Source organism: Acipenser ruthenus, unplaced genomic scaffold (genome assembly GCF_902713425.1).
Source record: "Acipenser ruthenus unplaced genomic scaffold, fAciRut3.2 maternal haplotype, whole genome shotgun sequence".
NCBI classification, from domain to species: Eukaryota; Metazoa; Chordata; class Actinopteri; order Acipenseriformes; family Acipenseridae; genus Acipenser; species Acipenser ruthenus.
In genome coordinates, this window is record NW_026708329.1 from 33,630 (window position 1) to 52,727 (window position 19,098).

The following is a 19,098-nucleotide window of genomic DNA, read 5'->3' on the forward strand; positions in this document are numbered from 1 at the left end:
TCAAAGGTACAGTATATAACACATGGATATGTACCTTGTTTTCGCTTTAACCTGTTTATAGTGGAGCGATTTAAACTTCTCAAACATTTGTGACACCAGTAATGATCAGTCTAATACAATGGTAATTTTCATATTTTGTATTTGAATGTTAAATTACCCACAGTTGACACTTCAAAGAGCATTTTAAGCATGTGTAAAATAAAAAAAATATATATAGATTAAGCTATTCATTGTAAATACTATGCCCACGTTTTATCTTTTGTTATGGGTGTTTTAAAAGATAATGAATGTTCCCATATGTTGCTTCAACTATTTAAGGTGTTAATTGTGTGGTGTGTGTGTGTGTTTTATTATTATTTTTTTTTTTTTACATCTCAACCACTTTACACTTTTGAATTGCAGCGTTCTCTTGTTCTGTTTCCAAGATGTCTTTGCATGGACTTGCATGTATTTCAGAACTCCATTTCCACATCATCCTCCCAATCACTGGTAAATCCATCTCATTCACATTTTTTCTGAAATACATGCAAGGCCATACAAAGCCATCTTGGAAACGAAACAAGAGAACGCTGCAATTTAGAAGTGTAAAAAAGTGTTTGAGATGTTAACATAATACACACACCTTACCTAAACAGCTGTAGCAACACATGGGAACATGTAACACACACACACACACACAAATAAAATACCCTTTGTTACCCTTTAAGAATATATGAAATATTTGCATTTTTTTCCTTTCTAATAGATGCATCTTCAAAATAAATCCAGACAAAGGGACGAAGGTCGAACGGAAGCCACATAAGAGGCAATATGCTGTGAATCCAAGAGTTCTTTCCCTCATTTCTGCAATTGCTGATTTTGAATGGAGAGAATAAAATGCAATTGTTATGTCAAAAGTAAGTAATCTTGCAGTAAGCTGTAATGCTAGGTATGTCTTATTTATAGATCATATAAGCACTCTGAAAAATGGGCTCCTGAGTGGCATATCTGGTAAAGGCCTCAACCTTGAGTGCAGGATAGGAGAGAGCGAGGTGGTCTCCTGTGCCATTGTCCAACATGGCAGAGAGTTTGCAGTGGGGGTGGCACACAATTGGCAGAGCATCGCTGGGGTAGGGAGGGTTTGAATCAACTAGGGCTCCCTCAATTCACAGAGCTCGAGCAACTCCTGTAGGTTCAGGGTGTTAGCAGTTTCCAGCTACATTGAATCCTTCGATCAAAGTGTTAGTTGGGCTGTGGCAGCTCTGGGCTTGCGGTGCGAAAAATAGGTATGGCTTTGACGTATGTACCGGGAGGACACATGCTTTGTCTCATCCCTCATGAGTGGCACGGAGTAGTTGAATTGGTAATTCCAAATTAGGGTGAAAAGAGGTAGAACAAAAATTGCCGGTTATTTAGAAAATATATAAATATATATACATTTTTTATTTTATTTTTTTTTTTTAAGCTAAGCCTGTTTAATTTTTTTTCAGTTTTTCAGTCACCAGCATGTCAACTGCAGCACAAAGCTGCTTCTCCACATTTGACTCCTAGGCCGGGACCTGATCAAAACTTTGACGACCCACCAATCACACTTTACAAAACGGAATGTTATCGCTTTTTGGTTTTATGAGTAGGAGAAATTGGATATTTAAAAAAACAACAAAAAGCGATAACATTCTGTTTTGTAAAGTGTGATTGGCGGGTCGTAACAGGTTTTTTTTTTTTTTTTTTTGATCAGGTCCCAGCCCTAGCCTGCTCAATCAAAAAACAGCAGTTTGAACACTATTTAAAAACAAAAACATCTGTTGTGCTACTGACTCCACTATTATGGCTGTGAAAGAACCATGGACTTGTTTGTGAGAACTGTCCGAGTCCAACAAGGCCTGGATCAACATTATTGCAGAAAACACTTGGTATCTGTTAATAGTTGATTTGTCTGTAGAAATATGCTAAGAGAAAGTGAGGGCACAGTTCGGTAGCCAGTTTTAGTATATTTAATATGGTTTTATTGTTTTACTGTGTACTAGGCTTACCATTGTTGGTATCCTAGCAGCTGGTATGTTAACATTTAAAATAATAACTCAGCTTGAGGAGTGATTGAGCATTTTTTGTTAATTTCTGCATTTTTGAAAAGGTTGTATAGGGGCTCCATGACACAGAAGCTATCATGCCTAATGAATATGTATATTTTGTATTTGCTCAGTAAAATGCTCAATGAAAAGTTGTAATAAAATTCTGAAAGCTTAAGGGATACTTGTTAATGTTTTTCATTATTTATTTTCTGCTGTTTAACACTTCGTGTAAATTAACTAATAATTAAGCACATATTTGAGCTTTTACAAATCGTACAGACACTATAACCTGAAAATGAATGTATTCCATAGTAAAATGACTAAACTTAACATTAATTATAACATATACAAACCATCATTCCACAGTAGAAAACTGCTAATTTAAAGTGTATAACCTATTTATTAATGAAGATTGAAGTAAAATGGAAGGGAAAAAACTTTTATTTTACAGGAATTTCTCAATTAATTAACAATATAAGTATGTAAAACTAGGGTGAGGTAATGTTATATTAATGTTTTTAAAGCAAATTTTACGAAGTTTTGCAGTAGAATCACGGAGAATTATATTTATTACATTTTTTTACAGTACATTTACGGTTGTAAACTGTAGTGTTTCAATGAAAATAACCATTTATTTTACAAATTAAACCGTAATTCAATTTACGGTTCGGATTATTATTTTACAGTTATTCACCGTGCAGCTCGGCTGCCAGACAATTACCGTAGAATTACGGGGTTTTTTTTACAGTGTATGTAATCGTTCATAAAACAATACAACCAAATGGAGAGATATCTCTTTCTATCTATGCATCTATATATATATATATATATATATATATATATATATATATATATATATATATATATATATATATATATGCACACACACACTTATATAGGCGTGGACTCTTTAAATGTTCAAATAATTACCTCCATAAGAGTTTAAGAATTCCTAATATGCCCACAAAATGGAGCACATGCCGCGAGAGAAAATGGCGTTGTCTGAACAAGATTATCAAAGTACTACACCTCCAACGCTGCTGTGAATCCCCAAGAACATTCTGTAGAGTAATAATAGTTGTACTTTAAAATATGTTCATATTTACTATGTATTGTTCACCCACATTACAACGACATGGCAATATACTTACCTAAGTTTGACCACTTTAAATTCTAAAAATAATTTCCCTAAAATTAGGATTTTTTTTTTAATATGCAAGAATTTTTAACATGCCCTACACAGTAGTATTTTTTTCTTCATTGGGTAAAATTTAAAAACTGTAAGTCCAGAAATATCGTGGCCAAAATATCTGGTGAATTACACAAGACGACCTGTTATCCTGAAAGCATTTACAATAGTATTATTCGCGCCAAAAATGTTTCATATGTCAAATTCGTGTAATAAAAGGCTAGCAAATATTCCTGGGCTGACAGTATTCGTACATTAAAATTTTGTACACAAGAAAAATAAAAATGTGCAGTTAAGTCTTACTTCCACACATGCCGCTTGTTAGTCAGTCTTTCACACTTACATTAATGTAGATCTGATACAACAAATAAAATTGCTTAGGCCTGTACTTAGTAGTCTGGCAAAGGGAGCACATGCTCCGCTTTGTAGAGGGATACAGTTTAAAATATTTCCTTCTCTTATAAGTGTTCAACTAATACAACTATATATATATATATATACAATTAATATTAGAAATGAATGAATTAATCATCAATATGACCTTTAAAAAAAAAAAAAAGAAAGTTTACTGATAACAGGGTGGTGGTGAACAGAGCTTCGTCAGCTCGTCGGCTTTGTCAGTGAGGCTGTGCAGCAGTGCTGGCTTGTTATCAATGCAGCGCTTTTTAAATCGATATAAAGTGACCACAAACCATATTTGAGAGAAGGGTTTAAAAGAGGAGTGTCAAACTCAGTTTTCATTTCACACAAGTACTCAATTACTTAATTGATCTAATTATTCATTCGATTTAACACACATATATATATATATATATATATATATATATATATATATATATATAATTATTATTATTATTATTATTCAGGGAACCAGGGAGAGAGGCAGATAGATAAGTTCCTGCTTTTTGTAATTGTAACTACTACATTTGGTGACATTGTAAGGTGGTGTTTGAATTGGCTGAGTTGGTGTGTGATTAGTACCAGGTGAGTGGCTAAATTGATTAGCAGTTGATTTTGCTATTTGATTGGTTTCCACACAGTTTAGTTGGTTCTTTTGCCAAGCAGGGGTAACAACATTTATTCAAGCAGCTTATTTTAGCGCCAGCACGAAGCGCCAGCCAACAGAAGAGCCTCAACAAAAGAGCCGGGAGTCTAGCTGTGGGAGTCGACAGGTAACCAGGTAACCAGGTAACCAGCATTTGAAGCAAGATAGGTATTTGATCCTGCTCCTAGTAATTTTTCCATTAACTATATAGTATTACCTGGTGTTTCTAATTGGGGAGGAGTGTGTGATTTTATCCCAGGCAGTGTGCTTATTTTGAGTACTTAATTTGTAATTTGTAAATTTGAATCAGGGTGGGTTAACTTGATTAGAGCAGTTTGCATTTGAATTGGTCTCCACACAGCTCCTGCAGTTGTGTGATCCCATCAAAGTGTGTGAAACTATTGTCTCCAGAGCAGTTAGCAGCTAGTTCCCTTGCTAAGTGAAGGGAGTTATTTAAGAGTGGGCATCTGGTAATTAGTTCAGTCTTCAGGGAACCAGGGAGAGAGGCAGATAGATAAGTTCCTGCTTTTTGTAATTGTAACTACTACATTTGGTGACATTGTAAGGTGGTGTTTGAATTGGCTGAGTTTGTGTGTGATTAGTACCAGGTGAGTGGCTAAATTGATTAGCAGTTGATTTTGCTATTTGATTGGTTTCCACACAGTTTAGTTGGTTCTTTTGCCAAGCAGGGGTAACAACATTTATTCAAGCAGCTTATTTTAGCGCCAGCACGAAGCGCCAGCCAACAGAAGAGCCTCAACAAAAGAGCCGGGAGTCTAGCTGTGGGAGTCGACAGGTAACCAGGTAACCAGGTAACCAGCATTTGAAGCAAGATAGGTATTTGATCCTGCTCCTAGTAATTTTTCCATTAACTATATAGTATTACCTGGTGTTTCTAATTGGGGAGGAGTGTGTGATTTTATCCCAGGCAGTGTGCTTATTTTGAGTACTTAATTTGTAATTTGTAAATTTGAATCAGGGTGGGTTAACTTGATTAGAGCAGTTTGCATTTGAATTGGTCTCCACACAGCTCCTGCAGTTGTGTGATCCCATCAAAGTGTGTGAAACTATTGTCTCCAGAGCAGTTAGCAGCTAGTTCCCTTGCTAAGTGAAGGGAGTTATTTAAGAGTGGGCATCTGGTAATTAGTTCAGTCTTCAGGGAACCAGGGAGAGAGGCAGATAGATAAGTTCCTGCTTTTTGTAATTGTAACTACTACATTTGGTGACATTGTAAGGTGGTGTTTGAATTGGCTGAGTTTGTGTGTGATTAGTACCAGGTGAGTGGCTAAATTGATTAGCAGTTGATTTTGCTATTTGATTGGTTTCCACACAGTTTAGTTGGTTCTTTTGCCAAGCAGGGGTAACAACATTTATTCAAGCAGCTTATTTTAGCGCCAGCACGAAGCGCCAGCCAACAGAAGCGCCTCAACAAAAGAGCCGGGAGTCTAGCTGTGGGAGTCTAGCGAGGGGAGGCCTGCGCTGAGACGCTGTTCGACTAGATCCGAACCTCCCAGCGCTCTGGAAGAAGCCATCTACTAGTCAGGTCTGTATCCTCCACCCCACTGCTCCTACTGTGCCTTTTGTCTTGCTTGTCCTGCTATGACTGTCTCTCACATCCCTGTTCTGTCCTCCCGTCCTCGTCCTCTGCCCTCCCTCCGCTGTTGCTCCTCCAACCCCTCTAACCTCATTTCTCTGCCTCTCCCCCCCTCCCGCACACTCTCTGGTGCACTCTGGAACTGTCACTCTTCTGCTAACAAAGCTGATTTCATCTCTGCCTTTGCCTCCCACCTCTCGCTCGATTTCCTTGCTCTCACTGAAACCTGGCTGTCCCCTGATAACACTGTTACTCCTGCTGCCCTGTCCTCTCTCTACGTCCTGTCCCATACCCCGCGTCTCACCGGACGGGGAGGTGGGACGGGTCTTCTCCTCTCTCCCTCCTTACTCTTTTCTGTCCCCTCTGATCTCACCTCCCTCTCTGTCACTACCTTTGAATTTCATGCAGTCCAACTAACCTCTCCCTGTCAACTCCTGCTCATTGTTTTGTACCGCCCCCCTGGGCCTCTCACTCACTTTCTGGATGAACTCGACTATCTACTCTCCTCCCTCCCCTCTCTGTCTACCCCGACTGTCCTGTTGGGTGACTTCAACATCCATCTCTCCAACCCCAGCCACTCTGCTGGATTCCTCCCTCTCCTTCACTCCTTCGACTTCTGTCTCTCTCCGTCCCCTCCTACCCACAAAGCTGGCCGTCAACTGGACCTCACCTTCTCCAGGGCCTGCTGCCCCTCCAACCTCTCTGTCACCCCCCTGGACCTCTCTGATCACTATTTCATCTCTTTTTCTCTGTCTCTCCCCCCTCTCCCTGCTCCTCCTACCCCCACTGTCACCTCTTGCCGTAACCTCCGCTCTCTCTCCCCCTCTGTCCTTGCCTCCACTGCTCTCTCTCACCTCCCTCCTATCGACTCCTTTTCACAACTCTCCGTAGACTCTGCTACCTCCACCCTCTTCTCCTCACTCACCTCCTCCCTCGACTCCCTCTGTCCCCTCACCTCCCGACCCGCTCGCCCCTCCCCTCCCCATCCCTGGCTCTCCTCTGTGCTCCGCTCGGCAAGAATCACACTGCGATCTGCTGAAAAGAAATGGAAGAGAACCAAACTCCCTGCTGCCCTAGACCTTTACCGCACTCTTCTCTCCTCCTTCTCCTCTACTCTCTCCTCTGCTAAATGTGCTTATTTCCAATCTGTAATCCAAGCCTCCACTAACAACCCACGTAAACTATTCTCTACCTTCTCCTCCCTCCTAAACCCTCCCCCCCCTCCTCCTCCCTCCTCTATCTCCCCTGACGACTTTGCCTCCTTCTTCTCTTCTAAAATCTCAGATATCCGCAAACTCTTTAACACCTCTCCCTCCCCCGCACCCCCTCCTGCTCCAACCCCTACACCCACTACATCCCCTACTAACTCGCCCTCCCTCTCCACCTTCTTGCCCCTCTCAGACTCTGACCTCTCCTCCCTGCTCCAGGGTCACAAACCCACCACGTGTGCCTTGGACCCCCTCCCCACTCACCTCTTTCAAGCTGCTGCTCCTGCTCTACTCCCCTTCATCTCCTCCCTCCTCAACACCTCTCTACTTTCTGGCATCTTCCCCTCTGCCTTCAAAAAAGCCTCTATCACTCCCCTCCTCAAAAAACCTACCCTCGACCCCACCTCCCTCCAGAGCTACCGTCCTGTCTCCCTCCTACCCTTCCTCTCCAAAACCCTCGAGCGGACTGTACACCGCCAGCTCTCTGCTTTCCTGTCCAACCACTCTCTGCTTGACCCTCTCCAATCTGGCTTCCGCTCTGCTCACTCCACTGAAACCGCCCTTCTCTCTGTCACCAACTCACTTAAGTGTGCCCGAGCTGCCTCTCTCTCCTCTGTCCTAATTCTCCTCGACCTCTCTGCTGCCTTTGACACTGTTGATCACTCTATTCTACTATCATCTCTTGCTGACCTGGGGATCTCTGGCACTGCTCTGGCCTGGTTCTCCTCCTACCTCTCCAACCGCACTTACCAGGTAACCTGGCGTGGAGCAACCTCCACACCTCACCCTCTCTTGTCTGGAGTCCCCCAAGGGTCAGTCTTGGGTCCTCTCCTGTTCTCTCTCTACACCCGCTCCCTGGGCCCCCTCATCGCATCCTATGGTTTCTCATACCATTTCTATGCTGATGATGCTCAGATTTTCCTCTCCTTCCCCACCTCTGACTCCACCATCTCCTCCCGTATCTCTACCTGTCTGTCTGCTATTTCCTCCTGGATGCACTCGCATCACCTCAAACTCAACCTCTCTAAATCTGACCTCCTTTTCTTTCCCTCCTCCTCCCCCTCCTCTGATCTCTCTATCTCTGTTCCTCTGGAATCTACCACACTCTCTCCCTCTTCCTCAGCTAAGAACCTTGGAGTCACCCTGGACCCCTGCCTCTCTTATTCCCAGCACATCTCCACTCTGGCACGCACTTGCAGATTCTTCCTGAGCAACATCCGAAGAATCCGACCCTTCCTCACCAACTATGCTACCCAGCTCCTGGTCCAGGCCCTGGTACTCTCCCGCCTAGACTACTGCAACTCCCTCCTGGCTGGCCTCCCTGCGTCCGCCACCCGTCCGCTCCAGGTCATCCAGAACTCTGCTGCTCGCCTGGTGTTCTCTCTACCTCGCTTCGCCCACGCTACTCCACTACTCCGCTCGCTCCACTGGCTCCCGATCACCGCTCGCATCCAGTTCAAGACTCTTGTACTAGCCTACAGATGCCTTGATCAGACTGCACCCAGCTACCTCCAGACCCTCATCTCTCCCTACACCCCCACTCGACCTCTCCGCTCCGCCTGCACTAGAAGACTGGCTCTACCTCCGCTACGCTCCCCTGCCTCCCGAGCCCGCTCCTTCTCCACCCTTGCTCCGCAGTGGTGGAACGACCTTCCTACAGATGTCAGGACTGCCCAGTCCCTGACCACATTCCGGCGCCTCCTTAAGACTCACCTCTTCAAACAGCACCTGTAGAACTCCTCTGTTGTATCCTGGGACACTATCACCCTTCATTTAAATATGCTTTATTTTGCTCTTATCTGCCCCCTATTTTACTGCATTTAATCCTGTACCTCAGAATATTGTAATCTCCCAAGTGTTTAATCTGTAGTATTTTGTACTTAATCATATCCTGATGTAACTATCACTACTTAATCATATCCTGATGTAACTTTCACTATTATCTGCTGTATTATTGAATTGTGGTTTGTCACACTTGAGAATTATTGTATTTCTTGTTCTTATTGTATGACTTATATTGTAACACTTGAATGTATTTGTATTTGCTTGCGATTGTAAGTCGCCCTGGATAAGGGCGTCTGCTAAGAAATAAATAATAATAATAATAATAATAATAATAATTATAATTATTTATTTCTTAGCAGACGCCCTTATCCAGGGCGACTTACAATTGTTACAAGATATCACATTATACAGATATCACATTATTTTTACATACAATTACCCATTTATACAGTTGGGTTTTTACTGGAGCAATTTAGGTAAAGTACCTTGCTCAAGGGTACAACAGCAGTGTCCCCCACTGGGGATTGAACCCACAACCCTCCGGTCAAGAGTCCAGAGCCCTAACCACTACTCCACACTGCTGCCCTGATATATATATATATATTGTTTTTAAATTGCGAGGTATTTTAAATTGATGGTTGAAACGTGCATTTGATTCAAGGTACAGTTGCCGATCCTCACATACTAGTTTGGGGCCTGGATAGGTGTTAAATGTATCTAGCTAATTGAATAATTAATCAAATTAAGTCATTGAGGACTTGGGTGGAACGAAAAGCGTAGGCTACACACGGCCCTCCGGGAATTGAGTTTAAAATGTGCAGCTTTTCTTGTTTATTTCCAGTCATTGAAATTAAGTAGACCTATTATTTTAGGAAGAAAACTAAAGCACAACTCATTTTAACAAATCTGAACGACATTAAAAAGTAAACACTTTTAGCTTTTTTCATTATTTAATTCAAATCAGATAAGCCTGTTAAATAATTAATTTAGCAGTAATTTACAGTTTTTTAAATAACAGTTACATACATTAACATTAAAGTTTGTGTCGTTATAAATACAGCTTGTGCGGTTTTTTAAAAGTTATCGTCTTTAATTTAACGGAATTTATCATTTTGTAAGCAAATTACATACGTACATGTTTTTCAGTGTATATTTCCGTAAAATTAATAGTACATATTTTTTTTAAAAGTATTTTGCAGTAATATTGAAATGTTTTGCATTTAATTAAAAAAAACTGAAAAATGTATGTAAAAATTAAGGTTAATCCCACCTAAAAATACAGCATTTATTTACAGTGTAGTTAGGCACCCACTAAATGGCGTAACCAAACATTTGAATTATAAATTGGTAGAAAATGATATACTGTAAAATGTAGACAGCTAATATGTTTATTTATTACAGAATAGATATTTTTCAATCAAAATGCAGACGGTAATATACCCCACACACACTTGCTTCTGTATTTTATTTTAATTGGCAGATGGTACAGGAAAGCACTGGGGATTCTGTTTTAAACTCCCACATTTTGGACACACTCAAAAACCTGGGTGTAGAAACCCTGGATGATTTCAGATTTGTAAAAGATGATGATCTCCTGATGGTCCTCAAGCCAATAGAAGTTCGAAAACTCCTAGCCAGCTTTACAGTCACATGTGAGTATATTACAGTTCAGTCAATTGTCTTCAAGTGCTTAATTGGCAGTAAACCTATTTATTTATTTTATATATATATATATATATATATATATATATATATATATATATATATATATATATATATATATATATTGTGTATATATACATACATAAAACCTGCATTTTGTATTTTGTCTCTTGCCTATATCATTGTGTATACTTTTATTTAGAATTGTTGAATGAGAGAAAATAATGTGGCAATTACATCACATAATCCTTTAACAAATGACAGAAATGTTTACTGTTTGGATGTACATACATTGCTTATTGCTAATTTAATTAATAAAAAGCCGGTTAAAATTAACTAATTGTGTATTACGGACAAACTTAACCAATTACAAAACCTCTAAGATAATTTTGTAAGTTTAAAAAAATCTGGAATGTGTGTGGGGGGGTGGAAAACAAAAACAAAAAAAAATGAAATAATAACAATGTTTTTTTCTGTAATTCTGAAGGTGAAACCACGATTTCCAGCAGTCCGTGCTCATCCAGAACAGAGACCTCAACAGTCTCCAGCCCAGGGTGCTCTTTTACACAGAGTTGTATCGAGTTGGATGAATCACTTTCACCTTTGGAAGCTGACTGGTTCCTTCGGTTTGAGATACCATGGGAAAAACTCCCTACTGACCTCCTTTACAAGCTAGAAAGGCAAGAAAGGCCATCGCCAAAGCAACGCAGAGAAATGATACGACTCATTATTAATGAAGTCACAGGGGTCTGCAAGAGGCCTTCAAAGAAACATCTTACAGATATAGCAAGAAGAATTGTGGCAAAATATCCTAAATCTTTGCAGGATGTTATCAAAGGCCACATAGTTGGCAGTGGATATGATTCCTTGGTAAAACAGCTGCAGAGCAGAGCAGATAATGTGAAGCGTACACAGTTTTCTACCCCCAAAAGACAGTTTCAACACAGTAGTGGGAGCGACACGGAAGAAGTTCCTGCAAAGGAACGAGCTTTACCTCAAGACACTTACGGTTGCATAAACTGGGATCCCGAGCACCTGCCAATCACAGAGACACTTGCAAGTCAAAAACAGCAACAAGAAGAAATGAAAACCATGTTCAGAGAAAGAAACTGGGATACACAGATCATCACCAAAAAAAATGATGGCAACGTACTACACTCAGAGAAAAGACATCATACGAGGTATGGAAACTGAAAAAATAAGGAGGGAGTGGCCATTTCTGTTTGAAATGCCAGGATTACAAGCACACTTCAGGGCACTTACAGGTGTACAATTAGAAGGGAAATTTTTTGAGACCGTAAAAAACAAATCGCACAGAATTCTGGCCTACATGGACACTCTCAACAATGAGAAACAAAGAAAAACTGCAAGAGTTTTGGCACAGATCGAAGTTGCAAAGGGCGACACAAAGTCTAAATTACCGGAGATGCCAGGGTTGGTTTTGCTGCTGCTTGCTTACTTTGGTGAAGACGACAAGCAAATGTTTTTCCAGGTGGATGACACTTGCTTACCTTCTGAAGTGCCAACATCTGATCTGCCTGCATCACCTTGCATTATTTTCTGTGGTATGTGTTTTGGTAATCCATGCATTTGTTTGACACATGCTGAATAGTTTTGTTTTATTTTATTTACTTTTGGCTGAGGAATAAGGGGACGAAGTATAATCTGAATTTAATCAGCATTTTTAATATCCCAGAGAAATGACTGAAGAGAAATGCTTTGTGAACAATCTGCTTACATCCAAATTACATTTTAAATAATTGTGTAAGGTTCATGAGCAGTTTTGAGTGTTTTTTAATTTAGTTTCTTCTCGCATACTAAATAACTTAGAGTCTAAAAATCATATCCAGGTTCTTTTAAATACGTAAGTGTTTTGTACACAACTCTCTTGCTAGAATTACCTGGCACATTATGTAAACTGCTAAGGAATGATTTAATATGACATTTCAGCAGCCCTAAGGCTTTCTGTAAATTATATGATTAATTGTAGCGGGTTTGAGTGTTTTTATGTACGTATGTTTGAAAATGTTTGTCTTCAGAATGAAAATAATGAAGTCAATTTAACAAACGTCTTGAATTTTATTTTTATATTTTTCCTGCTGCAGGAGATTCCCTTCTGACTGCATCCCGCTTAATGCTGAGCATTGATAAAGTTGTTGTTACAGAACAACAAACTAATTTTGTGGAAGCTTTGCTTATGATGTTTGCATCCTACTACTGCTTGAACATCCATTACCCGTCAGAGTTGGGAGCAACACTTGAATTCCTTCAAAGGTACAGTATATAACACATGGATATGTACCTTGTTTTCGCTTTAACCTGTTTATAGTGGAGCGATTTAAACTTCTCAAACATTTGTGACACCAGTAATGATCAGTCTAATACAATGGTAATTTTCATATTTTGTATTTGAATGTTAAATTACCCACAGTTGACACTTCAAAGAGCATTTTAAGCATGTGTAAAATAAAAAAAATATATATAGATTAAGCTATTCATTGTAAATACTATGCCCACGTTTTATCTTTTGTTATGGGTGTTTTAAAAGATAATGAATGTTCCCATATGTTGCTTCAACTATTTAAGGTGTTAATTGTGTGGTGTGTGTGTGTGTTTTATTATTTTTTTTTTTTTTTTACATCTCAACCACTTTACACTTTTGAATTGCAGCGTTCTCTTGTTCTGTTTCCAAGATGTCTTTGCATGGACTTGCATGTATTTCAGAACTCCATTTCCACATCATCCTCCCAATCACTGGTAAATCCATCTCATTCACATTTTTTCTGAAATACATGCAAGGCCATACAAAGCCATCTTGGAAACGAAACAAGAGAACGCTGCAATTTAGAAGTGTAAAAAAGTGTTTGAGATGTTAACATAATACACACACCTTACCTAAACAGCTGTAGCAACACATGGGAACATGTAACACACACACACACACACAAATAAAATACCCTTTGTTACCCTTTAAGAATATATGAAATATTTGCATTTTTTTCCTTTCTAATAGATGCATCTTCAAAATAAATCCAGACAAAGGGACGAAGGTCGAACGGAAGCCACATAAGAGGCAATATGCTGTGAATCCAAGAGTTCTTTCCCTCATTTCTGCAATTGCTGATTTTGAATGGAGAGAATAAAATGCAATTGTTATGTCAAAAGTAAGTAATCTTGCAGTAAGCTGTAATGCTAGGTATGTCTTATTTATAGATCATATAAGCACTCTGAAAAATGGGCTCCTGAGTGGCATATCTGGTAAAGGCCTCAACCTTGAGTGCAGGATAGGAGAGAGCGAGGTGGTCTCCTGTGCCATTGTCCAACATGGCAGAGAGTTTGCAGTGGGGGTGGCACACAATTGGCAGAGCATCGCTGGGGTAGGGAGGGTTTAGAACATAAGAACATAAGAAAGTTTACAAACGAGAGGAGGCCATTCGGCCCATCTTGCTCGTTTGGTTGTTAGTAGCTTATACTAATACTGATCCCTGTGATACACCACTGGTTAGCACGCTCCATTTTGAGGTTTCTCCTCTAATCAGTACTTTCTGTTTTCTACATATTAACCACTCTCTAATCCATGTGCATGCATTTCCTTGAGTCCCTACTGCGTTCAGTTTGAGAATTAATCTTTTATGCGGGACTTTGTCAAAAGCTTTCTGGAAATCTAAATAAACCATGTTGTATGCTTTGCAATTATCCATTGTCAATGTTGCATCCTCAAAAAAGTCAAGTAGGTTAGTTAGACACAATCTCCCTTTCCTAAAACCATGCTGACTGTCTCCCAGGATATTGTTACCATATATGTAATTTTCCATTTTAGATCTTATTATAGTTTCCATAAGTTTACATATAATAGAAGTCAGGCTTATTGGTCTGTAGTTACCTGGTTCGGTTTTGTCTCCCTTTTTGTGGATCAGCATTACATTTGCAATTTTCCAGTCTGTCGGTACAGCCCCTGTGTCAAGAGACTGTTGCATGATCTTGGTTAACGGTTTGTAAATAACTTCTTTCATTTCTTTGAGTACTATTGGAAGGATCTCATCCGGCCCAGGGGATTTGTTTATTTTAAGAGCTCCTAGTCCCTTTAACACTTCTGCCTCTGTTATGCTAAAGTTATTTAAAACTGGATAGGAACAGGTCGACATGTGGGGCATGTTGTCCTTGTCCTCCTTTGTAAATACCTGTGAAAAGTAATCATTTAATATATTTGCTATTTTTTTTTCTTCATCTATGATTTTGCCATTTGTGTCTCTTAGACATTTAACCTCCTCTTTGAATGTTCTCTTGCTGTTATAATATTGGAAAAACATTTTGGAATTGGTTTTAGCCCCCTTAGCAATATTGATTTCTATCTCTCTCTTGGCCTTTCTAACTTCCTTTTTGACTTGTGTTTGCAGTTCCAAGTACTCTTTCTGTGTGCTTTGTTTTTGGTCCCTTTTAAATGCTCTGTAAAGTGCCTTTTTTCGCTGAATATTTTTTTTAATTGATCTATTAAAGCATTTTGGCCATTTTGTTTTAGATTTAGATTTGTCTACTTTTGGGATGTAATTGTTTTGTGCCTCTAGTACTACATTTTTAAAAAACAGCCACCCTTTTTCTGTGGATGTTTTCTCTATTTTACTCCAATCTACTTCTGTTAGTCTCTGTTTCATACCTTTGTAGTTTGCTTTTCTAAAATTGTAAACCTTAGCTTTAGTCATTACTTTTGGGGTTTTAAAAAATACTTCAAATGAGACCATGTTGTGGTCTGAGTTTGCCAATGGCTCTCTGACCTCTGTTTTAGTTATTCTGTCTTCATTATTTGAAAAGACTAAGTCAAGGCATGCCTCCCCTCTAGTCGGTGCCTTGACAAATTGCGTTAGGAAGCAGTCATTTGTCATTTCCACCATTTCAATTTCGTCCGTCGTGCCCCCCATTGGGTTTTCCCATTTTATACAGGGGAAGTTGAAATCCCCCATTAGTATGGCTTCTCCTTTTCTACACGCATTTCGAATGTCATTGTATAACAGATTATTTTGCTCAGCGTCTGAATTTGGCGGTCTATAGCATGCTCCTATTATTACGCCCTTTGAATTTGTGTCCATTATTCTGACCCATATTGATTCTGCATTGTTTTCTTTGTCCTGATTTAACACCTGGGCTTCAAGGCTATTTCTTATGTATAGCGCTACCCCTCCGCCTCTTCTGTCCTGCCTGTCTTTCCTATACAGTGTGTACCCACTAATATTATATTCGTCTCCATCACTCTCAGACAACCAAGTTTCTGTAACACCTATCACATCGTAGTTACTTGTTAGTGCAGTAGCTTCAAGTTCTAACATTTTGTTTTTGTTTTTGAATCAACTAGGGCTCCCTCAATTCACAGAGCTCGAGCAACTCCTGTAGGTTCAGGGTGTTAGCAGTTTCCAGCTACATTGAATCCTTCGATCAAAGTGTTAGTTGGGCTGTGGCAGCTCTGGGCTTGCGGTGCGAAAAATAGGTATGGCTTTGACGTATGTACCGGGAGGACACATGCTTTGTCTCATCCCTCATGAGTGGCACGGAGTAGTTGAATTGGTAATTCCAAATTAGGGTGAAAAGAGGTAGAACAAAAATTGCCGGTTATTTAGAAAATATATAAATATATATACATTTTTTTTTAATTTATTTTTTTAATCTAAGCCTGTTTCATTTTTTTTTTCTCTTTTATACAGGTTTTCAGTCACCAGCATGTCAACTGCAGCACAAAGCTGCTTCTCCACATTTGACTCCTAGGCCGGGACCTGATCAAAACTTTGACGACCCACCAATCACACTTTACAAAACGGAATGTTATCGCTTTTTGGTTTTATGAGTAGGAGAAATTGGATATTTACAAAAACAACAAAAAGCGATAACATTCTGTTTTGTAAAGTGTGATTGGCGGGTCGTAACAGGTTTTTTTTTTTTTTTTGATCAGGTCCCAGCCCTAGCCTGCTCAATCAAAAAACAGCAGTTTGAACACTATTTAAAAACAAAAACATCTGTTGTGCTACTGACTCCACTATTACGGCTGTGAAAGAACCATGGACTTGTTTGTGAGAACTGTCCGAGTCCAACAAGGCCTGGATCAACATTATTGCGGAAAACACTTGGTATCTGTTAATAGTTGATTTGTCTGTAGAAATATGCTAAGAGAAAGTGAGGGCACAGTTCGGTAGCCAGTTTTAGTATATTTAATATGGTTTTATTGTTTTACTGTGTACTAGGCTTACCATTGTTGGTATCCTAGCAGCTGGTATGTTAACATTTAAAATAATAACTCAGCTTGAGGAGTGATTGAGCATTTTTTGTTAATTTCTGCATTTTCGAAAAGGTTGTATAGGGGCTCCATGACACAGAAGCTGTCATGCCTAATGAATATGTATATTTTGTATTTGCTCAGTAAAATGCTCAATGAAAAGTTGTAATAAAATTCTGAAAGCTTAAGGAATACTTGTTAATGTTTTTCATTATTTATTTTCTGCTGTTTAACACTTCGTGTAAATTAACTAATAATTAAGCACATAGTTGAGCTTTTACAAATCATACAGACACTATAACCTGAAAATGAATGTATTCCATAGTAAAATGACTAAACTTAACATTAATTATAACATATACAAACCATCATTCCACAGTAGAAAACTGCTAATTTAAAGTGTATAACCTATTTATTAATGAAGATTGAAGTAAAATGGAAGGGAAAAAACATTTATTTTACAGGAATTTCTCAATTAATTAACAATATAAGTATGTAAAACTAGGGTGAGGTAATGTTATATTAATGTTTTTTAAAGCAAATTTTACGAAGTTTTGCAGTAGAATCACGGAGAATTATATTTATTACGTTTTTTTACAGTACATTTACGGTTGTAAACTGTAGTGTTTCAATGAAAATAACCATTTATTTTACAAATTAAACCGTAATTCAATTTACGGTTCGGATTATTATTTTACAGTTATTCACCGTGCAGCTCGGCTGCCAGACAATTACCGTAAAATTACGTGGGTTTTTTTACAGTGTATGTAAAAGAACGCTCTTCTCTGGGTCTCTGGGATACGGTCTTTCTGTCCTCTGTAGCGTAAGTAAGATTTTCCTTATCCCAGTCTTACTAATACAAATCAGTTAAATATCCATCCATCCATTATTATCAATCCGCTTCTCCTGATGAAGATCGCGGCTAAATTATGTATAAATTGCATATAGAGATGTTGATTTATACCATTATTTATTAATTTCAGTGTATTATGAACAATGCATGAGAACTACTAGATCGTTATGGCCAGCATTATTATCATAATAATAATACCAATAATGTAGCTTTTTCTCCCCTAGGATGTTTCAAGCTTCCACCCCTTCTGACAGCACGCAACACCAGGACCTGGGGGTTATGGATGAACTGGATCGACCTCGCCAAATAAATGCCACCGTTTTCACCAGTATTACCGGTGCTCTGGTTGCACTTGATATAAATAGAACGCTCCTGCAAGTACGAGATAAATTCAGGGAATTGAAATATCTGTACCTGCAGGAGAGAAAACGCCTGCAGTCCTGCGGTCGAAGCTCGAGGTCCCAATTTCGGAAATGCACTGGTTAATGGGTGACCGGCCAGTGGCAGTGGCATCGGACCATTTGCTGGAATCCTCATCATTCCAGACGTCCTGTGAAATACCAGCCCCATCAATACAATATGGTAACTGCGCCAGCCATCATTTACTTTTCTAAACTAAAATATGCTAGCTCGGTAAAGTTAGCTTGACGTTTGATATTCGTTTGATATTCGAATCAAGCTAACCCGAAATGAATGAAAATGGCTGTATCTCGCCAACCACAGAAGCTAGAGTGCTCAAACCAACTTTAATTTAAAGGAGACCAATTGTGAATTGTTTCACAGTCTCCTAAGACTAATTTATGGAAAATAATAACATACTGCACATACGCACACTTAGCCTCAGCCACGCGTAAAAGGGCTTTATCTCCTCAACCACAGTAGCTAGAGCGTCCAAACCAACTTTAATGTAAAGAAGACAAATTGTGACCTGTTGCACAAGCTCGCCTTGTGAAATCATGTGATACATGTGAATCAAACAAATACATTGTGAAAAACAATAACGTACCGCATGTACGCACACAGCCTACCTGACACGCGTAAAATGGCTTTATCTCCGCAACCACAGCAGCTACAGCGCTCAAACCAACTTTAATTTAAAGGATGCCAAATGTGAATTGTTTCACAGTCTGTGTTTTACCTGTGAAGCCTAAGAATAATTTGTGAATACAATAACATATCGCATAAACACACCACCGTCCCAGCGTCAATTAAAAGTGCTTGATATCCCCAACCACAGCAGCTAGCATTTTCAAAACAACTTTCATTTAAAGAAGACAAGTTTTGAATTGTTTCACAGCTTCTGTTTTACATGTGAATCCTAATAATAATTTGTGAAAAAAAAAACAAATGATTGGGGATATCAAGTCATTTTACGCATGTCGGGCTAAGTGTGTGCGCATATGCGATATGTTTTATTTTTCACATATTATTCTTAGGATTCACATGTAAAAC

The 19,098-nt window shown here is 39.1% G+C and overlaps 1 protein-coding gene across 1 annotated transcript; it reads left to right on the forward strand.

The window, feature by feature from the left end:
* Positions 1-10,098: 10,098 nt before the first annotated feature.
* LOC117432490 (uncharacterized) lies at positions 10,099-12,802 on the forward strand. Its single transcript, XM_059020855.1, has 3 exons — positions 10,099-10,524; positions 11,022-12,099; positions 12,640-12,802. Exons 1-2 carry the CDS (start codon positions 10,353-10,355, stop codon positions 11,726-11,728), a joined length of 879 nt encoding a protein of 292 aa, XP_058876838.1. The 5' UTR covers positions 10,099-10,352; the 3' UTR covers positions 11,729-12,099; positions 12,640-12,802.
* The last annotated feature ends 6,296 nt before the right edge of the window (positions 12,803-19,098 follow it).

Excerpts from the sequence above, each read along its gene's own strand:
- LOC117432490 (XM_059020855.1), top strand. The coding sequence starts at position 10,353 with ATGGTACAGGAAAGCACTGGGGATTCTGTTTTAAACTCCCACATTTTG. Across the intron at positions 10,525-11,021 it reads AGCCAGCTTTACAGTCACAT|GTGAAACCACGATTTCCAGC; the intron begins GTGAGTATATTA and ends GTAATTCTGAAG.